The sequence below is a fragment of the Somniosus microcephalus genome, chromosome 25 (assembly GCF_052327205.1).
Source record: "Somniosus microcephalus isolate GS21.2 chromosome 25, FLI_Smic_1.0, whole genome shotgun sequence".
In the NCBI taxonomy this organism is placed as follows: Eukaryota; Metazoa; Chordata; class Chondrichthyes; order Squaliformes; family Somniosidae; genus Somniosus; species Somniosus microcephalus.
In genome coordinates, this window is record NC_141011.1 from 28871747 (window position 1) to 28893269 (window position 21523).

The 21523-nt window shown below is 40.2% G+C and overlaps 1 protein-coding gene across 4 annotated transcripts in view; it reads right to left on the minus strand.

Moving 5' to 3' along the window:
- Positions 1 to 21523, minus strand: part of spen (spen family transcriptional repressor) — a 106014-nt gene that overhangs the window by 54997 nt on the left and 29494 nt on the right. For all 4 annotated transcript variants that reach the window (XM_085966987.1, XM_085966988.1, XM_085966989.1 and 1 more), the window contains exons 2-3: positions 15359 to 15679; positions 11822 to 12295 (exon numbers count right to left, since the gene is read on the minus strand). In XM_085966987.1, coding sequence (XP_085823113.1) covers positions 11822 to 12295; positions 15359 to 15679 — 795 coding nt within the window. The remainder of the gene's footprint in view (positions 1 to 11821; positions 12296 to 15358; positions 15680 to 21523) is intronic.

Below are 21523 nucleotides of genomic sequence, written 5' to 3' on the forward strand. Positions count from 1 at the left end.
ATGATTACTAAACCATCTCCATGTGCTTCGCAATCTTGGCAGTTGCTGTAATCTTGTTTATTTTTGTCAGAATCCTATAGTTTTAAATACAGAAATTAAGTTAGAAGCACACAAAAACTGTGCCTTACATATTCCCTGGGAGAACTCCAAAACTGATAGGTGCAATAAATTATCAAATTTAATTTCTGTAGACGGTTTTGGAATATTGAATATTTTTGTACTCTTAAATCTGATACAAATTTGCACGCATATAATGTTTTAATCCAGAAAATAGTTTATTTGCAATTCTCTGCGGTGTCCTTTTATACAGGTAAAGAACTCATTAATATCATTAAGGACATCAACCATAATGGAACTTCATTCCACAGCTATTTGGGCAATTGACCAGTTTGGATGGATGCCTTTAAGATATACAGCTCATCATCATGTACAATAGAAGCATAATTATCTCATTCCTTTTTCCTGCTCCGTGCTTTATATCCACATTATGTAACATGTCTTCCAAATGTTTATGGCGGGAAAATTTTAAACAGTTTAGAATTCAAAACAAACAGGAAACCCATATTGCCAATGCAAGCCTTTAAAAACAGAGGAATTTCACAGGAGTTGGGGGGGGGGGGGGCACACACAGTGAATAGAACCAGACTCTCCATCATCATGAGAACAAGTTTGCTCAGAGATAAAAGGTCAGATTACTCACATATTTCATAGAATACTGATTTATGCTGTAGGTTTCTACACGTCTGCATTTCAATTTCATTAGTTACAGTACAATTTCACTACCCAACTCTTGAGGGCACACGGAGTATGATCACCTGAGCACTAAAGTTACTCATTTTTTGATATTTAATTGAGAAAGTGCCAGATGAAAAAGATACAGAAGGAAAGGGAGAAGGACTAAATAAGGAGAGATAATTACCGCAATGTATTATTAGCTGTTAAGGTTTTAAGTCCACTTTGCTGAAAAACTGGTACAATTTCCAGGTACAAAATCTGTGGTATCAAAGAAATGTTGCTACAGAAGACTAATCAACTCATTGTTAGCTCCAATGGTACAGCCATCTATAATCCTTCCATCTCCCTTCTTTACCCTCATATCCTTTGATAGCTTTCTTCTACAAGTGCAAATTTAAGTCGTTGTTAGAAGTACTGGAGGAGTACTGCATTGATCGAGATGCCATCGGACAGATGAAGCATTAAATCGAGGCCCTAGCTACCTGTTGAGGTAGATGTAAAAGATCGCATGGCATTATTCGAAGAGCAGGGGAGTTCTCCAGGTGTTCTGGCCAACATTTATCCCTCAACCAACACCACCAAAACTAATGAATTGGTCTTTGATCGCATTGATGTTTGGGGGACCCTGTTGTGTGCAAACTGGCTGCCACGTTAGCCTACAGGAATGAGAGAAGGACAGCACGGTGGCATAGTGGTTAGCACTGTTGCCTCACAGCGCCAGGGACCCGGGTTCGAATCCGGCCTCGGGTGACTGTCTGTGTGGAGTTTGCACATTCTCCCCGTGTTTGCGTGGGTTTCCTCCGGGTGCTCCGGTTTCCTCCCACAGTCCAAAGATGTGCGGGTTAGGTTGATTTGGCTATGATAAAATTGACCCTTAGTGTTAGGGGGATTAAATATGTGGGGTTACGGGGATCGGGTGGGATATGTGTCGGTGCAGGCTCGATGGGCCGAAATGGCCTCTATCTGCACTGTGGGGTTTCTGTGATTCTGTGTTCTGGCCAACATTTATCCCTCAACCAACACCACCAAAACTAATGAATTGGTCTTTGATCGCATTGATGTTTGGGGGACCCTGTTGTGTGCAAACTGGCTGCCACGTTAGCCTACAGGAATGAGAGAAGGACAGCCAACCTATTGAATAAGGAAAGCATTTAGGGGCCTGGTGGTCTTTTATCGTCCTTATTTTTCCATGACTCCAATATCCCTAAAACCACATAAATATACATTAAATAAGCCATATTCCCAGTCTACAAATGAAAGATAATTGAAAATGGATACTGTAGACACACTGCACTAGGAAGTTTCTCAAAGGATTGTAACTATTAGCTATGCATGGAGCACAAGTCAGTAAACACATACGCATTTAAGCTGCATTTATATTGTTGCTATAATTCAGATTCTGGGAGGGTGGTAGCCAGGAGCTGGCTCCCAGTATATATGCTGTGAAATAATTGTCCATCGCCCAGTGGAGGCCCAAAATTTGAATTACAATAAAAGCAATATACAGGCTGCTTTAGCTAACAAATAAATATTACATAAGATGAAGTCTTGCCAAACCACCTTGCTCTCCCAACCTTTAAAAAAGCCAAAATATGCTTTCCCTATGAGCTATTAAGAAACCTGCTCTGTGACCTTTACTGCCAAGTAAATTCAGACTTTCAATTCCCCTTTCTAGTCATTAGCTGTTGATCCTATTCATATGCACCTGCTATATTCAGTCAATGACTCCGCAGCTCTGACTCAGACATGCTTTAAAAAAGGGGGATACATTCATATTTACAGCAACAGTTTCTACCAAAGCTTTAGTTAATAATTAACCACCAAAAATCACTTTCTGCACACTAACAATCAGTTTATATTATTGAACACCGGTCAATAATCAAAGGACAATTGTTAAAAAAAAATACTGCAATAAAACTAAAACTTAGGAATTTACAGTTTTAATAACAATCTTCCTTCAATATGCAAATTGTGCCAGGGGACCACAGTATAGCCAAGAAAGTATGTTCAAGAAAGGAGAGATAGATAAACCGAGTAACTATAGATTAGTTACTCTCAGCTGCAGGCAAATTCTTAGAATCCATAACTCAAGATAAAATTAGTGAGTGTTTAGAAATACAAAGGTTAATCAAGGACAGTTAGCACAGATATGTTAAAGGCATGTTATGTTTGACAAATTTAATTTTTTTTGAAGAGGTGACTGACTAGATAAACAGAACGCAATACATATAATGTACATAGATTTTCAGAAGGCATTTGATAAGGTGTCATACGGGAGGTTTGTTACAAAATTTCAGGTGTATGGTATAACAAGAAAAATAGTGCACAGAAAATTTGTTGATGGACAGGAAACAAAGGGTATGGAGTAAAAGGTGCGTTGCTCAGATTGGAGATGGGTTGGAACATGATATTGAAATTTACAGATGACACAAAAGTAGGGAGTTTGGCAAACAGCAAGAAAGACTGTAAAACACTTCAGGAAGACAAATAGGTTAGTGGAATAGGCAGACAGGTGCAATTTAACGTAGGGAAGTGGGAGGTAATATATTTTGGGAGGAAAAACAAGTAATGGGAGTATACACTCACTGGATGAACAGGTGCACTTCCAGGTTCAAACAAATCATTCCATGAAAGTACGAGTATGCAGGTAGATAAAGCCGTATAAAAGGCCAATATCATTTTGGGTTTTATGAACATGGGCAGAGCACAAGAGTTTCACGGTGATGATAAATTTGCACAAGGCAATGGTTAGGTCATAGTTAGAAGCACTGCGCATCTTTGGGCACCCCATTACAGAAGAAAGGATATTAAAGCCATTGAGAGTGTGCAGCATATATTCACCACTCCCTCCACCACCGGCGCACCATGGCTGCAGTGTGTACCATCTACAAGATGCACTGCAGCAACTCGCCAAGGCTTCAGCAGCACCTTCCAAACCCACGACAAGGACAAGGGCAGCAGGTGCATGGGAACACCACCACCTCCAAGTCACACACCACCCTGACTTGGAAGTATATCGCCGTTCCTTCATCGTCGCTGGGTCAAAATCTTGGAACTCCCTACCGAACAGCACTGTGGGAGTACCTTCACCACACTGACTGCAGCGGTTCAAGAAGGTGGCGGACCACCCCCTTCTCAAGGGCAACAGGGAGGAGGTCCGGCATCTCGTGAAGCGGTGCGCCGATAACAACCTGGCCCTTAACATCAAGAAAACCAAAGAAATCATTGTGGACTTCAGGAAGTCAAAAGGCGGAAGTCACACCCCCATCCACATCAATGGGGCTGTGGTGGAAAGGGTGGACAGCTTTAAGTTCCTCGGAGTCCACATCACGGAAGACCTCTCCTGGTCCCTCAACACCTCCTCTCTGGTGAAGAAGGCCCAGCAGCGCCTATATTTCCTAAGGAGGCTGAAGGGATGTAACCTGTCACCCCTGATCCTCTCTAACTTTTACCGCTGCACTATAGAGAGCATCCTGACAAACTGTATCACAGTATGGTATGGCAGCTGTAGCTCCTATGACCGGAAAGCCCTGCAGCGGGTAGTCAAAACTGCCCAACGCATTACCGGCACCCGGCTACCGACCATAGAGCACATATACCAGAAACGCTGTCTACGGAGGTCACGGTCCATCATCAAAGACCCTACCCACCCCAGCCACAGTCTGTTCGCCCTCCTGCCATCTGGGAGACGCTACAGATGCATTCGCACCCGTACGACCAGATTTAGGAACAGCTTCTTTCCCAGGGCTGTCATCCTACTGAACTCCACAAATAAACTCTAAAGCCTGCACATCTGCCAATGCACTTTATTATGGTTATGTTTATGTTAATATACTATAAGCCAAATGTATGCTAAATGTTTAAATGTCTTAATCCAAATGTACACTCTCGGGAGCCGCAAGCCTACATTTCGTTGTACTGCACTTGTGCACTAACAATGACAATAAAAGTGATTTGATTTTGATTTGATTTGATTTGGGATGGGTAATAAATGTTGGCCTTGCCAGCGATGCCCTCATCCCATGAACAAATAAAAAAAAGAATGATGCGAGGTAATGGAAACTATAGTTATTAGGAGAGACTCAAGAAACTGGAACTATTTCTGATGGAGCAGAGAATGCAAAGAGGAAATTTAATAAAGGGTTTTAAAATTATGAACGGTTTTGATAGGATCAAAGAATTTGCAGCTTTGAAACTCAAAACATAGAACACAAAACCTTGTTTGTTATATCTCCAATTCTATTTAAAAAGCTTGGCCACATGCAAGCAACTTTTAATCCATATCTGTACCTCAACTACAATCTCTGGACCATTCCTGAATTGCAATAAATTTTACATTTGGATTGTTGGGCTAAAGTAATGAGTTGTAGAGTGTCATGATATCTTATAATTGGAATAAATAATGTAATCTGTTCACTTTGTAACTGAATTATGCCCAACAATCTATTTCACAATACACACATTCACGATTGATCAACGTTTTCCCTTATTTTACACAGACTGGAATAATTAAAGTGCTTGAAGCACTTAGACTGCTTACTTTTTTGATGGTCACTATTCTTGAATGGTTTTCCACAGTAGCATATGTACAAACACAATTCAGAAGACCTCACGTTAATGAAACAGAACATGAATGTTGATTGATACTGCACCTACAAAAACACTAATCCATACAAAATATACTTTTACATCCTCAAAGGACATTTTTTGCAACTATATTAGATAATAAATTTACAATACATTTTTCTAAATTTGTTAAACTTCTCACAATTTTTGCAACAATTTCTAATTGATTCCTCTTTGGGTACAACTCCACATACAATGGTTGGTATCCAGTACCTCACCCAAGTGGGCAAGTCTCAACAACAAATGTCAGACTATTTTATCATGGAGAGCATCACAGCCAAGCTCAAACTTGTGCTCAGCCACTATCCACATGTCCTCTCTTCTTCTTCTCTTGTACACTTACAGCAAAGGTCATGGGGAGTACATAAACCATCCTGGCAAAGATCAGCTAATTCATCACAGACCAGAAATTAAACCTGGGGTCTTCCAGATCTGGATGGCTTATTGACTCACCATCTTAACCAGCTGCATCATCGAAGGAGCCACAGAATCTATTGTTCCGAATTTAAATAAATCTAACAATGGGATCCAACACCAGTAAAACATAAAAATACAAAACTACTTTACCCGCTCAGTCACTGGGTTTGAAGATTAAATCCAAGTCATTAAATAGTTTAGGTCTATTTACATTTTTAAATGATTTATTGCTGTATTGGGTGAACATCTATGACTTAATTAACTGACATCATATAACTGCTCTTACATTGGCCAATCTAACAGCAGGTACAATGACTCCCACAACACCTGCCTAAACAATAGCCAAGAGGAAATAAAGCCCACAGGCAGCACCGACATTACTTGCCAATTCCTCATTCTGTGTGCTCAGTAATCAACCATGCCAATCTTCCAAAATCTGGTTCCACTGATTAACTTCCCAACACCAAATCCTGCTTTATACTAATATACTTGAACAGAGGCTGCACATATCAACAGTACTGATTCAAATTGAATGCACATATTACAAATGTACCCTTATAGCATGAATAATATTGAATGGGACTTGCTCTTGAGCACTAATATACTGTAGTACTCAAAAAAATATTGAGGATTAGAATTCACCTAATTTATATAGGCCATGCTCAAATATCCTTTAGCTCAGAGTTGGTTTAAACCTCTATCTAGGGAAAGTCGGGATACAGAATATTCCCATTGTTCATTGGCTTCTGAAATTGGAAACTGTGGATGCCGTACAAAGGTCAACTATACACCAATACAAAAGCAAAATACTGCGGATGCTGGAAATCTGAAATAAAAACAAAATGCTGGAAATACTCAGCAGGTCAGGCAGCATCTGTGGAGAAAGAAACAGAGTTAACATTTCAGGTCGATGAACTTTCGTCAGAACAGTTCTGACGAAAGGTCATCGATCTGAAACGTTAACTCTGTTTCTCTCTCCACAGATGCTGCCTGACCTGACAGCTACACACTGCAGTGTAATGAGGGCTATACATGGCTACCTCATTAGCGCGGCTCTATTTGTTTAAAAGGGAACGTTTGTTCTACTTTCTATGGAGTTCGGCTATGCATATGCAAGGCCTTCTGGCCTCTGTACTTTACAGCACAAGAATGTTCTCCTTGAATGTACCAATTTCTTTGTGAGCCAATAAAAAGCCACTCAAAATTGTGTCAGATTCTTGTAACAGTTAAGAATATTTAGTTTCACGAAACAATGAAATATCTAGAGTTGCTGACAAAAGCAAGAGGAAAACGGAGTATAGCAACTTATGAATATTTTGCATGGGGACGGGGGAGGGACTGGGCTTGAATGCTGTTGCTAGAACATGACAAAACATCAGAAATTATTTTGACAGAGTAAGTGAGGCAAGGTGTCCAATTTTTACTGAATGCACGGGTAACGGGATATTTCAACATCTAAATTTTTCAGGCTTTATTTAATTAATTAACCAACCAATAGTTTCTGTTCACTTAATTGATCAATGTGGTCGAACTTAGATGGCCTGGTGGCCAGTGGTTTGGGTAGAACAACTCACGGTACCACAAAACTGCAGGATAGAGGATCTCCTAATTATTCTCCACAAGTTAGTTCCTGAATGGAAGCTAAGCATATCTCAAAGGAAAGAGGGGGAAATTGGTGGGTGTTATTTCCAGGTTGTTCATACAATTTTTCAAAGCTGGGTATGCAGTGGAATAAGCAAAGCCTTGTGAGCGAGCCACCTGCCTATCCCCTGAAAAAGGCACATGACATAAGTGGTCAGGAGACAAATGTAAATGATATAAAAACAGTGCTAAAGCAGTCTTAACCTTTATTGGTAATAGCATAAACACAAAGATCAAGCATGGTAAAGAACCAAAGCCCTCTAGTATTATCAGGGAGGTTTGCATTAATCCCAGAACTTTACGAATAATTAGTGAGTGAACTGTACAATTCAATTAAGTATACCTGATCTAAATTGAACATTTCTTGACACATCAGTCTCCCTTCACGCCACCACTGGTCTTCAGCCACCTAGAAATTCCCCACCTAAATCCCTCTGCCCATGAATCTTTAAGACCTTTCTTAAAACCCATCTCTTTGACCAAGCTTTTGGTCAGCCCTAAGATCTTCTTCTTTGGCTCAACATTTATATATTCCTTATGCACCTGTGAAGTGCCGTGGGATATTTTTCTACATGCAGTATTATTTAAATACAACTTGTTGTTGTTTATCAAGATTCAACTCTGAAGAAAAACTGCATTTGTCTTGTCAATCCAGAGTTGTGGGTTGTTAAAATGAATGGACAGTACACCAATGGACAGATATTACAAATGATCATGGGTGCATGACAATTTAACCCTTTTTACTCTGCAAGACCAAAATCAGGACAGCCCCAATTGAGCGCAATCTCATAGCATCTATGCTTACCTGTGCCCCCTATTCAGTTTATTTACTAGGCAGCATTAAAATTACCAGCCCAAAAAATGTACTGTGACTTTATTCACTGCAAAAATTAATATATATGCTGGAGATTCACACCTGTTTTTTCTGCTGTGAATCTCCTGCTTTGCAATTTGAAGATCAACATGGGTGGGGCTGGGAGCAATTAACTGCACCACTTCTACTGCTCATCTACTTCTGAATCAATCAAGAGTAGTAAGGTAAACAAGGTTAGCCAAGGATGGATTACAGCCAGAGTACTTTTTAGTAAACTCACACGTCATTAACTCAGCAATACAACGAAGTAGGGCTACATATTTAAATGATATTGTAGCTGTTTTAAGAACATCATGCAATGCATTAACAGTGATTGACTCTAGGAACATTATCCCAGGTTCCAACAGGTTCCGGGATTAATGCAAACCTCCCTGATAATACTAGAGGGCTTTGATTCTTTACCATGCTTGATCTTTGTGTTTATGCTATTACCAATAAAGGTTAAGGCTGCTTTAGCACTGTTTTTATATCATTTACATTTGTCTCCTGACCACTTATGTCATGTGCCTTTTTCAGGGGATAGGCAGGTGGCTCGCTCACAAGGCTTTGCTTATTCCACTGCATACCCAGCTTTGAAAAATTGTATGAACAACCTGGAAATAACATACCCACCAATTTCCCCCTCTTTCCTTTGAGATATGCTTAGCTTCCATTCAGGAACTAACTTGTGGAGAATAATTAGGAGATCCTCTATCCTGCAGTTTTGTGGTACAGCGAGTTGTTTTACCCAAACCACTGGCCACCAGGCCATCTAAGTTCGATCACATTGATCAATTAAGTGACAAAGGGTAACTGCATTTGTCAGATCTTCTCAGACAAAAAGTTTAATAATTGAGACAAACAAACACCCCATTTATGCTGTATTGTTTTAAGGGAGGAGTGGTGTTTTCAATCCTGAACCTCTGGTGAACTTGTTTAGGTATGGAGTCGATTAAACAGTTAGCTGATAACTGTGACACTACACATCCAAATCTAACCCCAGGGCTGGTGACAGCTGTCATGCACTCAATGTCATCGCCAACAAAATCCATAAATTCTGCTTCGCAGCTTATTCTTGGAGATCTGAAGTTCAGTCAGAAACATGCACTAAAAAGTATGATATTTACATAATAAAGTAACATTTTTCAGTTTCATATCTCAAGGGAACCAGTGCCATTTACTTTCATCTATTTTATTATATCTATAAAAGGAATACAGACTGATTTCAATACTACCACAAAATTCCCATGCAAAGAAAGTGTATTTGCATAAAACACATCAACACAGCTCCTGACCTATATAAAGCACCAAAACACAGGTTACTTATTCAGAATATATATTACCACCCATCACCCCTGTGCTCGATGATCTACATTGGCTACTGGTTAAGCAACATCTCTATTTCAAAATTCTCATCCTTGTTTTCAAATCCCTCCAGGGCCTCGCCCTTCGCTATCTCTGTAATGTCCTCCAGCCCCACAACCCCCACCCCCGTGATATCTGCGCTCCTCTAACTGTGGCCTCTTGTGCATCCTCAATTTTAATCGCTCAACTATCGGTGGCCGTGCCTTCAGTTGCCATGGCCCTAAGCTCTGGAATTCCCTCCCTAAACCTCTCCACCTCTCTTTCCTCCTTAAAGACGCTCCTTAAAACCTACATCTGCCCTAATTTCTCCTTATGTGGCTCGGTGTCAGATTTTTTTTGTATGTCTTAGAATACTCCTGTGAAGCGCCTTGGGACGTTTTACTACGTTAAAGGCGCTATATAAATACAAGTTGTTGTTGGATTGATGCAGTTCCTAAAAACACTTTGAAAGGCACAGTGTCAGATAGTAAAAAGTATGGGCCTTAAACACACACCAGGTCTCTGACAAAATATATGCTCCACTTCAAAATCAAAGGCTATTTGGGCATTTCCTCAGAGGAACCCATTTTACGGGTTGCCCTGTGCTTTCTCACAAAGATTACCCACTTCTGAAGAGGCTAAGTCCCACACATGTTCCATGCATACTAAAAGAAACTCAGGAAGTGATAGCAGAGGCACTATTATATTTATAAAAATTAATTAGAAAAGGGAATAGTGCCAGAGGACTGGGGGACAGATAATGTTATGCCTATATTTAAAAAGGAAGATAGAACCAGGGAACTACAGACCAGTTAGCTTAACGGCAGTATTAGGAAAGATAATGGAACCTTTACTCAAAGATGTAATAGAAAAACTGAAAATATAATAGTCAGCACAGATTTCAAAAGGGAAGGTCATGCTTGACCATTCTTTGAAGAAGTAACAGAAAGAGTAGATAAGGGTACTGCAGCAGATATAATATACTTGAATTTTCAAAAAGCCTTCAATAAGGTACCACATAGTGGACTCATGACTAAGGTCAGAGCATGTGGACTCAGGGGACAAGTAGCAGAATGGATAGCAAGCTGGCTACAAAACAGAAAAGAGAGAGATGGGGTTAAAGGTATTTACTCAGACTGACGGAAGGTGGGAAGTGGTGTTACACAGGGATCGGTAATGTTGTTTGCAATTTACATAAACGATTTGGACTTGGGAATTAGAACTACAATTTCAAAATTTGGGAAGACACTATATTGGGGGGTATAGTTAATACTGAAGACAACTGCTACAAAATTTAAGATGATATTATTAAACTTGCAGAATGGGAGTATAAATGGCAAATGAATTTCAAAATAGAAAAGTGTGAGATGGCACATTTGGTAAGAAGTCTTATAATATTACATTATAAGCACAAGATGTGCAATGCCACACAATACCTTCCCTCTATAAGCAAATTGGTGCATTTAAAAACATATGTAACTGAAATAATGCAAATTTATTTTTCTCAGCACAAAACAACTGAATGGACAGTCAGATACAACAACCATCGCAGTGCTCATCCTGGACTGAACATCAGTCATCTGTGGGAAGGACCTACATTTAAATGTGAAAAATACTGCTGCCAAACTTATTGGTACCAAAATGTCATATGGGGCAAAAAATTACACTTAAGCATATGCAATTATCCTATCACCTCAAATTGCTCCCACCAGTACGTTACCCTAGTGTTGTATACAAAATTATCTTTCCAGATGCAACCCACTTTTGGAAGAGCAACTGTACTGCTGGGTGTTTTCCACAGTTCAATGGACACGGCATGAAAATGTCACATCCTTACTACAAAACATTATTGAAATCCTAGTGACAACAATGTTATCACTTTTGCATCACACAGGTACATCACAGGTTTTGTCAAAAGAGGATTTTGTGCTAATTTTTTCCTTTATTTTAAATACTTAATTTTAAGAAACTCTCAGGAAGAAAGATTAAAACAAGAATTTGGTAGCATAAGGATTAAAACAAAAACTTGGCAGCATAAAGAACAGACAATAACAAGCAGAATCTTTTAAATGTTGAATTACCAACTTGTACACTTCACCTTTTCTGATGACTGGTAAAAACAATAGGCAAATGATCCCCTTTGCTCTGATATCAAATGGGATGTAGTCGGTGGGAACTATTGGTGGTATGCTCCTCTCCACCTACCTGTCACTGCTGGTACTACTGCTGCTGCTGACTGAATCACTGCTTGATGACCTACTCCTGGACCCACTGCCACTGGGAGATCGCCGTGATCTTGATGCTTGGCTAGATCGCTGTGGGGACTGGTTTCCTGACCGTGAGGAATGTGGGGATCGACTCCTGCTGTGCTGATAATTTTTTTCCTGCCGTCTCCCTCTTACTTCCCGAGTAATATCTTCCCTGTAGAGGTCTCGGTGCACTACACTCGATATTGCAAACTGTTCCCTCCCTCTTTGTTCATAACGTGGATCATGAGCTTCAAATCGAGTTGGACTTCGACTTCTTGACCCATAATAAACTCCGTGTTGTATAGTTCGATCCCGAGGATCTCTATAATAATCCTGTTCATAATGTCTGGGACGATCAAACCCTGCCGCTGTACGATCGTGGTGTCCATAGGCACTGTGATCATAAGTACGCTCCCTGTTATCAGAAGCCCTGTGTTTTGTTGGGGGAGGGGGAAGAGGAGGAAAAAATAAGAATCTGTCAAGCATCAGCAACATAGCAAAAAGTTCCCCAAATTGCCCATTCTAAGCTCTGGGAAAATAAGCATTTGAATTTTAACTAGAGAGTACAGTATATGGAAACAATAGAGAAATTAGCAATAGCAATGTGTTCAGTAGCTGCTATCTATAATAGTTGGCATCAGGTTTCTCTTTAATTTGACTTTTCGAATTAGACATCTGTAGAGCTTCAACGTTTTCCAATTCCCAGGTGCTAACACACAAGTAATATTTGCAATACACTAAGAGTTTTTGATCTTTTCACAGTAAGAATTCTCCCACTATCTCTTCCCTCTGCTCTAACTATTCATCACTTTAAATTACACAACTGATTTTTTTTTTTAAACCACTCAGGAAGTTCTTACATTTTTAGATATTGTGTCATACACCAAATCAATTCCTAAGGGCTCTAACCATCACATCGCAAACTATGAGGAAAACCATTTTGTATCGAGTGTTTAACCAGAAAACTCATGATTGGAAGAAAGCAGGAATTAAGGAGCAGCAACAGCAGTTGTGCTGATTATCTATACAAGATGATGGTGATTCATCTGTGAATATCACAATTGGCTAACCCTCTGTAACCACTTTGAAAAGGACACAATCAAATACATTTGCTGAAAGATGAACCTGTGCCTACACTTCCAAGTGAGATCCCCATGGCACGTACTTGGCAGAACATTAAAAGTTGTACCAAAAATTAAGTAACGTTGTTGGTTGCTTGCCGTGGGATTATGGGGTCCAAAAGATGACAAAAAGGCTAGCCTGATTCACTGAGGAAAAAGTAATGGCCAGCATTCAGCTCCAGACACACAGACAAAAACACTGAATCCCACAAAACTACTAATATTTTTTTTTACTATATTCAAGAAAACACATTGCTTTATAAAAAAAATCACCTGCTTGCTTTCTTCCAATATCCATCCTTTATAGTTAACCAGTTAATTCCCCATTTCCTAATGCATTTTATACTTTACTAATTTTATTAAGCTTGTTACAATTTCTAATTATCAGGCATTAAAGCTATAGAAACGATGATTGTAGAACCGGATTCACCATAGGCTGATTAATTTGCTAAATATTTTACCTCAGTAAAAATACGCTAACTATATCCAGGAATGTGGTTATTTTCATTTCTGGATTTTACATTATTACGAAGTTACCTTATTTTCATTCTGGTAATTTTTGTCCCTTTCCATTCTAATTTCTCCCACACAAGCTGTTAAAATGTTATTAGGTTTTTGTTGACATTCTACAGATTCAGGAAACACGGAGTAGCAAAGCCACTAAACTATGCACAGTGTCAACTTGACTTAATTTGTTAGCTACAGTTACGGAACTGAGCTTACAATGTACTGTGGAATCATTTTACACTGACCTTTCAGCAATCAGAAGAAGCAAGCTGATTCCAAAGCGTTACTGCCATCAGCTGACATACAACAAATACAAACTCCTAATCCATGAAAGACACAGAGACAGGCAGAGGAGCTAACAGAGCTGCAAGGCAGTGAGATTCTATTGGCTAAAGTGCTGTTTGAATTTCTAGCAGTGCTAATGACTACTGGAGTTAGTGGAAAGGAAGGGTTGACTGGGTTAGGAGAGGGGCTAAGATACACATGGCAGGACATACCAACCTTTTTAGACTGCAGTAAACACGACCTAAATCCCAATTAAATCTAGGGAGAGAAAAGTGTACAAACATTCCCAATTTGGTCCCCTCTTAAAGGGGTAATCCAACTTCGGATAGTGCTAGTGCCGCATTGATTTGGGGATTGTATCAAGAAAACTGAACGCCCAAGAAAGATAAACTTCCATTGCCAGTGTTAAGTACATTCGCCTGAAAACAGATAGCTCCCAACGTTAAAAAGTAACTCCTAAACCCCAAGACCTTTCTGAGATGGCGGAGTGCGTTCAATTGGACGTATGTCGGTAGATAGATGTAGCCCAATTCTTGAGTCGATATTAAGCAACTATACCCGTTACTCCCAGAGCACAGGGCTTTCTTCTAGTAGAAGGCATTTATTATCCATTTTCTAGCAGTCAGTAGCCATTCAATTGTTATAAAATCTTTTCACATTTGATCTGAAAGTTAAAAAGTAACGAATCCACTAATAGTTTTCCCTTGTTTGATAGTCCACTGGTACAATAAAGTAGAATCAAGAAGTGTGTCAAACACAAACCAGGTAATCCACTCTGCCATACAACTACTTTAGGATGCATATAATCCCATGTTGAAGAGATAATGACCTCTATTCCATTATACGGGGAAAATGACATTCCAAATGTTTAAAAGTTTCTAATATTTTATCTTTAGCCCATAAATATCCATAAGATCCAATCAGGGAGAAACAAAATAAACAGTACAGATTTGTAGACCCATGATAACTGTATCTGTTACGTCCTCATTCTTCAGTTTTCCTTGCATGTATTCCTGTTGAAAATCATTGGCTGTAATATCCTTCCAGGAAAATAGTAGATCACAAGAGTACTCTATCTTCATAGAAATATTTCATATCCAAAGAATGTGCATCAATACTTTATGTTTAAACCAAAGCCAAATATAATACTGCAGAAAGTCTTCAATGCACTTCAGTATTGCCTCAAATAGTAGGTCTGGTAATCCCATAGTATTCCTCGGGTTAGTTGTACCAGACAGTATTATCATAGCCACTCGATCGAAGGGATACATCCAGAGGGAACTGCTTGCAATCCAGGGAGAAAAGGGAAGCTTATTACGAGGGTTAACTCCATATTAACTGACAGAAACCTTCCATCAAACTAACCAAACTTATCCCAGGAGTAGTCATCCAGCCAGCTGCAGGATAGATCCACTGCGAATAGGCCAGAGCTGCTACTGGTTTCAATTCTCTTCCATATCCAACAACGGCACGAATGTACAGATTTCCTCAATAAATCCATCTGGGGAACCTATACATGAGTTGCTGCTTCTCACCACACTATTTATCAAAACCCTGCCTAGAGAAACCTTGGAACTTACCCATCAAGTCTCCGTTCATAACGTCCTTCCCGTCCATGTAGTGATGGTGGTGGTCCATATGTTGGCCCCCCACCACCTCCCCTGAACCCTGAAACCTCTCTAGTACGAGTTCCTATAGGAACGGTATCATCTAATCCCCGAGCAGCACTGGGAATAGTGCCAGGCTCATTGTAATCCGTTCGCAGATCCCTGTCTCCCATTTTGTTGACAGAATTGTGCGCTTTCTGCGCACTTTTGATGTCCACAAAATCCACAAAGGCTGCCACTCCACCTTCTGAGCCCCTTTTGGGAAGAATTTTGACACTTTCCACACGGCCATATCTGGAAAAAAAAAAGAGAAAAATAATTAGCATAACTATTTAAAATAAGTTGTATTTAACTGTTCAAGGATACAACTATATATAAATACGAACAGTACAAATCTGACGACATGTTACATTTGAGGGTCTGTATATAATCAGCAATATTCGTATTGTATCATTTTTATCATTTTGTTTTTTGTACTAGAAAGAAATTTAAATGCAGTTTTGCAGTGCACTCTATATTGTCAAGGTTTCTAATGGAAATACATTGTTCAGGTGCGATATGCACGGTCTTCAATTAAACATACCCAACATCATAGAGTAAGCATCATATATATAGCTTGACGGGAGGGGAGGGGGCGGTGACTAAGCTGCTCTTAATCTCCAGGTCTTGAATACACAACATATAAAGTACTGTGTCTGATCACCAGAATCTAGTCCATGGTACTGATAGATGAGCAACATTGTTGAATAAAGGAACATACGCCATTGCCCATCAAAACATTAGCACCAAACAAGTGCCAGGCAATGACCATCTCCAACATGAGAAAGTCTAACCACTTCCCCATGACATTCAATGGCATTACCATCGTCAAATTCCCCATCATCAACATCCTGGGGGGTCACCATTGAACATAAACTTAACTGGACCAGCCACATAAATATTGTGGCTAAAAGAGCAGGTCAGAGGCTGGGTATTCTGCAGCGAGTGACTTGCCTCCTGACTCCACAAAGACTTTCCACCATCTACAAGGCATAAGTCAAGAGTGTGATGGAACTCTCCACTTGCCTGGATGAGTGCAGCTCCAACAACACTCAAGATGCTCAACACCATCCAGAACAAAGCAGCTGCTTGATTGGCACCCCATCCACCACCTTAAATATTCACTCCCTCCACTACCAGCGCACCGTGTTGCAATCTGTACCATCTACAAGATGCACTGCAGCAACTCGCCAAGGCTTCTTTGACAGCACCTGCCAAACCGGCGACCTTTACCACCTAGAAGGACAAGAGCAGCAGGCGCATGGAAACACCACCATCTCAAAGTTCCTCTCAAAGTCACACATCATCCTGACTTAGAAATATATTGCTGTTCCTACATCGTCACTGGGTCAAAATCCTGGAACTCCCTACCCAACAGCACTGTGGGGTACCTTCACCACACGGACTGCAGCGGTTCAAGGCAGCGGCTCACCATCACCTTCTGAAGAGCAATTAGTGATGGGTAATAAATGCTGGCCTTGCCAGCAACACCAACATCCCGTGAATGAATTTTTTAAAAAGCCACTATAAAATGCTGTTTTACATCATGCTGAGTAACCCTGGTATGTATTGGTTCTTCTACAGGCAACAAAAGTTAGGCCTGAAGCAGAAAACTGATCAATGGTCAGATACCATATCCAATATTCACTGAAGTGCATCACAGAATCTATTTGTCAGTTTACTTTCTTTTCCTGTTCCCACCCCAGAAAGCTCAGTCCCCGTTCTCTCCCCCCCACCCCCCCGCCCCCCCAACGGATCAGGCAACTATAATTCTCAGTCTTGTGACATAAGTAACCTAGAAGTCTCAAATGATTTCCATGTTCACATTCCTCACTAATTTATCATCCATTGATACAGTATAATATGCATTAAGCATCATGGTCATTAGCTGTGTCAATTAAATTGTGAAGGACACAGCGGAACCAACACAGAATCAGTGTCCATTTATCCTAATTGCAGAATCACCAAACTCAGATCAATGTGCTTCAAACTGCCTACAGAAAAAGAAATTCATGCGTTGAAACGATTTAATTCCCTAAATAAGATTCCCAGTTTTCAGATTAAATTGATACCATCACCCACCAAAAAATGTAAGAATTGTTTATTCATTAAAGCCAATGAAACAACTAAAATGTGGCATGCAATGCTCGATTGCTGATACATTCTTACAATAAACTTTTAATTCTGGTCTGATAGATCAGTGGAATAAAAACTGATTCTGCAGAATAAAAGCAGAGTTCAATCTCCCACCCTAGTACGCCAATCCACAAGTCTCCTTGTTTTAACGCTTGCTCCCTCAGGCTGTACAGTGTGCGGTCGGTACTTGGTATTAATTTTGTTTTGTTTTAATACTGATTTTGGTCAAAATTTTACTTTTTTTTTAAAAAAGATACAAAAATGCAAGCATTGATAAAGTAACAATTTTGCCATTAATAAACAACTGCTAAAAATAAAAACAAACTCAAAACAGTGATTAAAAAACAGAAAACCTCATAACCTACATTTTTTAGTCATAAATTGTAATTTTATATCAATTTTCCACATAGTCTTTTTAATTATGGACAATTTTCCCCTCTCTTCTGAAGGCCTTGAATTCTTGTATTTCTTGCAGGTGTAGACGCAGCTCAGCGGTAGCACTCTGGCCTGAGTCAGAAGGTTTTGGGTTCAAGTCCCAGACTTGAGCACAAAATCGAGGCTGACACTCCAGTGCAGTACTGAGGGAGCGCTGCACTGTCGAAGGTGCCGTCTTTCAGATAAGACGTTAAACTGAGGCCCATCTGCCCTCTCAGGTGGATATAAAAGATCCCATGGCACTATCTGAAGAGGAGCAGGGGAGTTCTCCCCGGTGTCCTTTTCAATATTTATCCCTCAATCAGCATCACTAAAACAGATTACCTGGCCATTATCACATTGCTGCTTGTGGGACCTTGCTGTACGCAAATTGGCTGCCACGTTTCCTACATTGCAACACTTCAAAAGTACTTCATTGGCTGTAAAGCGCTTTGGGATGTCCTGAGGATATGAAAGGTGCTATATAAATGCAAGTCTTTCTTTCTTTGGGTGCTGATTGCACTCTGATGCCTCATCCAAGTAGCCATTACTTATGAATCTTGATAATGAGGGACAGCACAGCTGAGTGTGATCCTATTCTCACCTGATGCTCACATATAAGCTATTTTTAGATTGGTATGCTAGTGCCATTGGTTCTTCAAGTATGGGTCTCGTGCAGCCAGTGGCAACTCAAGGTAAACTTGCTAGATTTGCTAAAGCTGGCTACGGGGACTTTTGCAAGTTTATTTTAGGATTGTGGCTGGCTGCACTAGATCCACACATTGGGAGTCTTTGACAATGCCACATCACTAAACTAAAATAGAAGCAGCTACATGTACTTCCAGCAGAGGTCATTACATAGTGATCAGAAACAAAATATAAGCTAATTTTGTTATCCAAACCCAGATGGCTATTGCCAATCGTAATACACCAACTGCTCCCCGTCCACCTTGGCTGAGATCAGCTAACTCAGCACAGACTTGGGATGTACCTGATCTGTATGGTTCAGCTGTTCACTGAATAAACTCACTGTGCTATTGGGGTAGCCATTTTAAGGATGTTCTGTTTTTAATGGAAATTATCCAATTGCCACGCCTCCGTGTCCAGTTAAAGTATTACAACACCATTGCCCTGTGTCAAGGTGATGCTTTAACGGTTCCAAGTTTAGTACAGGAATCACCAATGTATAAATGCTAGCCTTGTTTTGTACATTTGCATTCAGCTTCTGGTTGATAGCAGAATAAGACATTGAATTAGTGATATGGGAAAAACGTATGACATGGAACTAGAGCTTAGTGTGTCAGCCAGTGGCTCAGTTGGTAGCACCCTCGCCTCGGAGTCAGAAGGTTGTGGGTTGAAATCCCACTCCAGAGACTTGAGTACAAAAATCTAGGCTGACACTCCAGTGTAGTACTGAGGGAGTGCTGCACTGTCGGAGGTGCCATCCTTCATCTGAGACGTTAAACCGAGGCCCAGTCTACTCTCTCAGGTGGACGTAAAAGATCCCATGGCACTATTTCAAAGAAGAGCAGGGGAGTTATCCCAGGTGTCCTGGACAATATTTATCCCTCAAACAACATAACAAAAACAGATTATCTGGTCATTATCACATTGCTGTTTGTGGGAGCTTGCCGAGCACAAATTGGCTGCCTCGTTTCCTACATTACAACAGTGACTACACTTCAAAAAGTACTTAATTGGCTGTAAAGCGCTTTGGGATGTCCGGTGGTCATGAAAGGCGCTATATAAATGCAAGTCTTTCTTTCTATATCTACAATGTTTTGCAACACCACCATGAAACAATCCAGTCTTACTTCATTGTGGCTTGTGCTTTAAATTTTCAAAATATGCATTAAGCAATGTCTTGATTTGTAAATGGCAACAGAAATTTTACCAGACACCAAATTCCAGAAATGTGTTTGAGGTTTGACTCCTACTCCCCAAAGAAAAAGAGCAACATATATAAAAGTCTTGCATATAGCACACACTTCCTGTAACACCCAGCAACACTATTGATCTTCCCAGAGTGAGCAATGCCTTGGAAGAACCAAAATACATAGCATGCTTTTGTAATTAAGTTGTGAAATATTATTTTTAAAGTTTCATTTATAACGCATGGTTGCAGCACAAGGCTGTATAGTCAAGCATGGACAACATGGAAAATTTACAGGTTTTAATTAACCTGATCAATGGTTTTCATATCACTGATTGTGAAAACCGCAAGCAGTAAAATGTCCCCCCTTTCACAAACATTTCAGTGAATGCTGCTATCTGATTTTTTTTCTTACTTCAACCCACATTCAAACACAAACGTTGCTATCTGTTTACAGGTTTGTGTGTACTTTGAAAAGTCAAGGCCGTTTAAACAAACGGCTGGACTTTGGGCAAAAGCCGAGAGCAGCAACGTATGTGCTTTCCCTCAGTGACGAGCTGAACTGGCCGCATGGACACACCTTGTGGCTGCCTTCCAAGCTCTCTAGTTGCTGCAATCTCGCAGCCGGCTGGCGGTGCAATGCTGTAAAATGGCGGGACACATCACAGGGATCGAACGGACCCATATAATGGTGGGAGACAGAGAAAAATAGCTTGAAACAGTGTTAGTCTAGTAAATCAATGATGTTAACGGAAAACGACCTGAGATTTATAATTAATTCCACAATTCGGTGCTAAAATGCAACGTTATTTCCCCAAAACAATCTTCGGTAGTTAAAGCTACACGATTTCCATTATTTCAAGGACATCGCTCCTAGTAGTGTTTTCATTGGGCGCAGTCATCAATTTATCTACCTTTCAGAAATTGGGTGGATCTAGCAGGGATATCACTTGATCTGCTCGTATTGCAGCACGATTTCAATGTGGTACGTCCTAATTTGTAGATTTCTCCCTACATAAATAAATAATATAAATCCAAATGGTTCTTCCCCATTTCTGAAAATGGACAGGTATTTTCGGTTTCCTACCGCTATCCGATATGAGTGACTTGTACAACGATCTCTAAATGCGATTGTATCTGTTTTTAAATAATTTGTGGTGAGATTAGCATAGCGTTTGCCTGTGGAATGAGCTGCCTTGTTTCTTCTAGGCAAGTCTCTTGAGAGAAGTGAATGCCACACCGACATTTTTACACAATGCGGAGCCAAAAACAGTTCTTTTGTAGATGCCTGCGCCCTAGGGTTCCTCTTACTACAAACGCTGCCCCAAAACCTTTTCTAACGCAGTAAAGTAGCCCTAACAATAGACGGTTCCAATTTTGCAACAACAAAAAATTGAAAGGAAACCCTGCCCGAAGTATGGTAGAAATTATTTTCATGCTGTATTCAGGTTTCATATCAACTGTCCACACAGCCGATCCAAATTCTTAATACATCTCCGTGGTGGGGGAGGAGGAGGAAAGGATAAAAACAAAAGGACAACTGCAACAGCCCCTGTATGGTAGCAACTTAATCTGTACTGCACGGGGGAGGTTATACGAGGACTCTCCACTACTTCAAAACTATAAACGATTTTAAAAAAATACAAATGCAGAATAGACTGTTGCGATTACCCAGA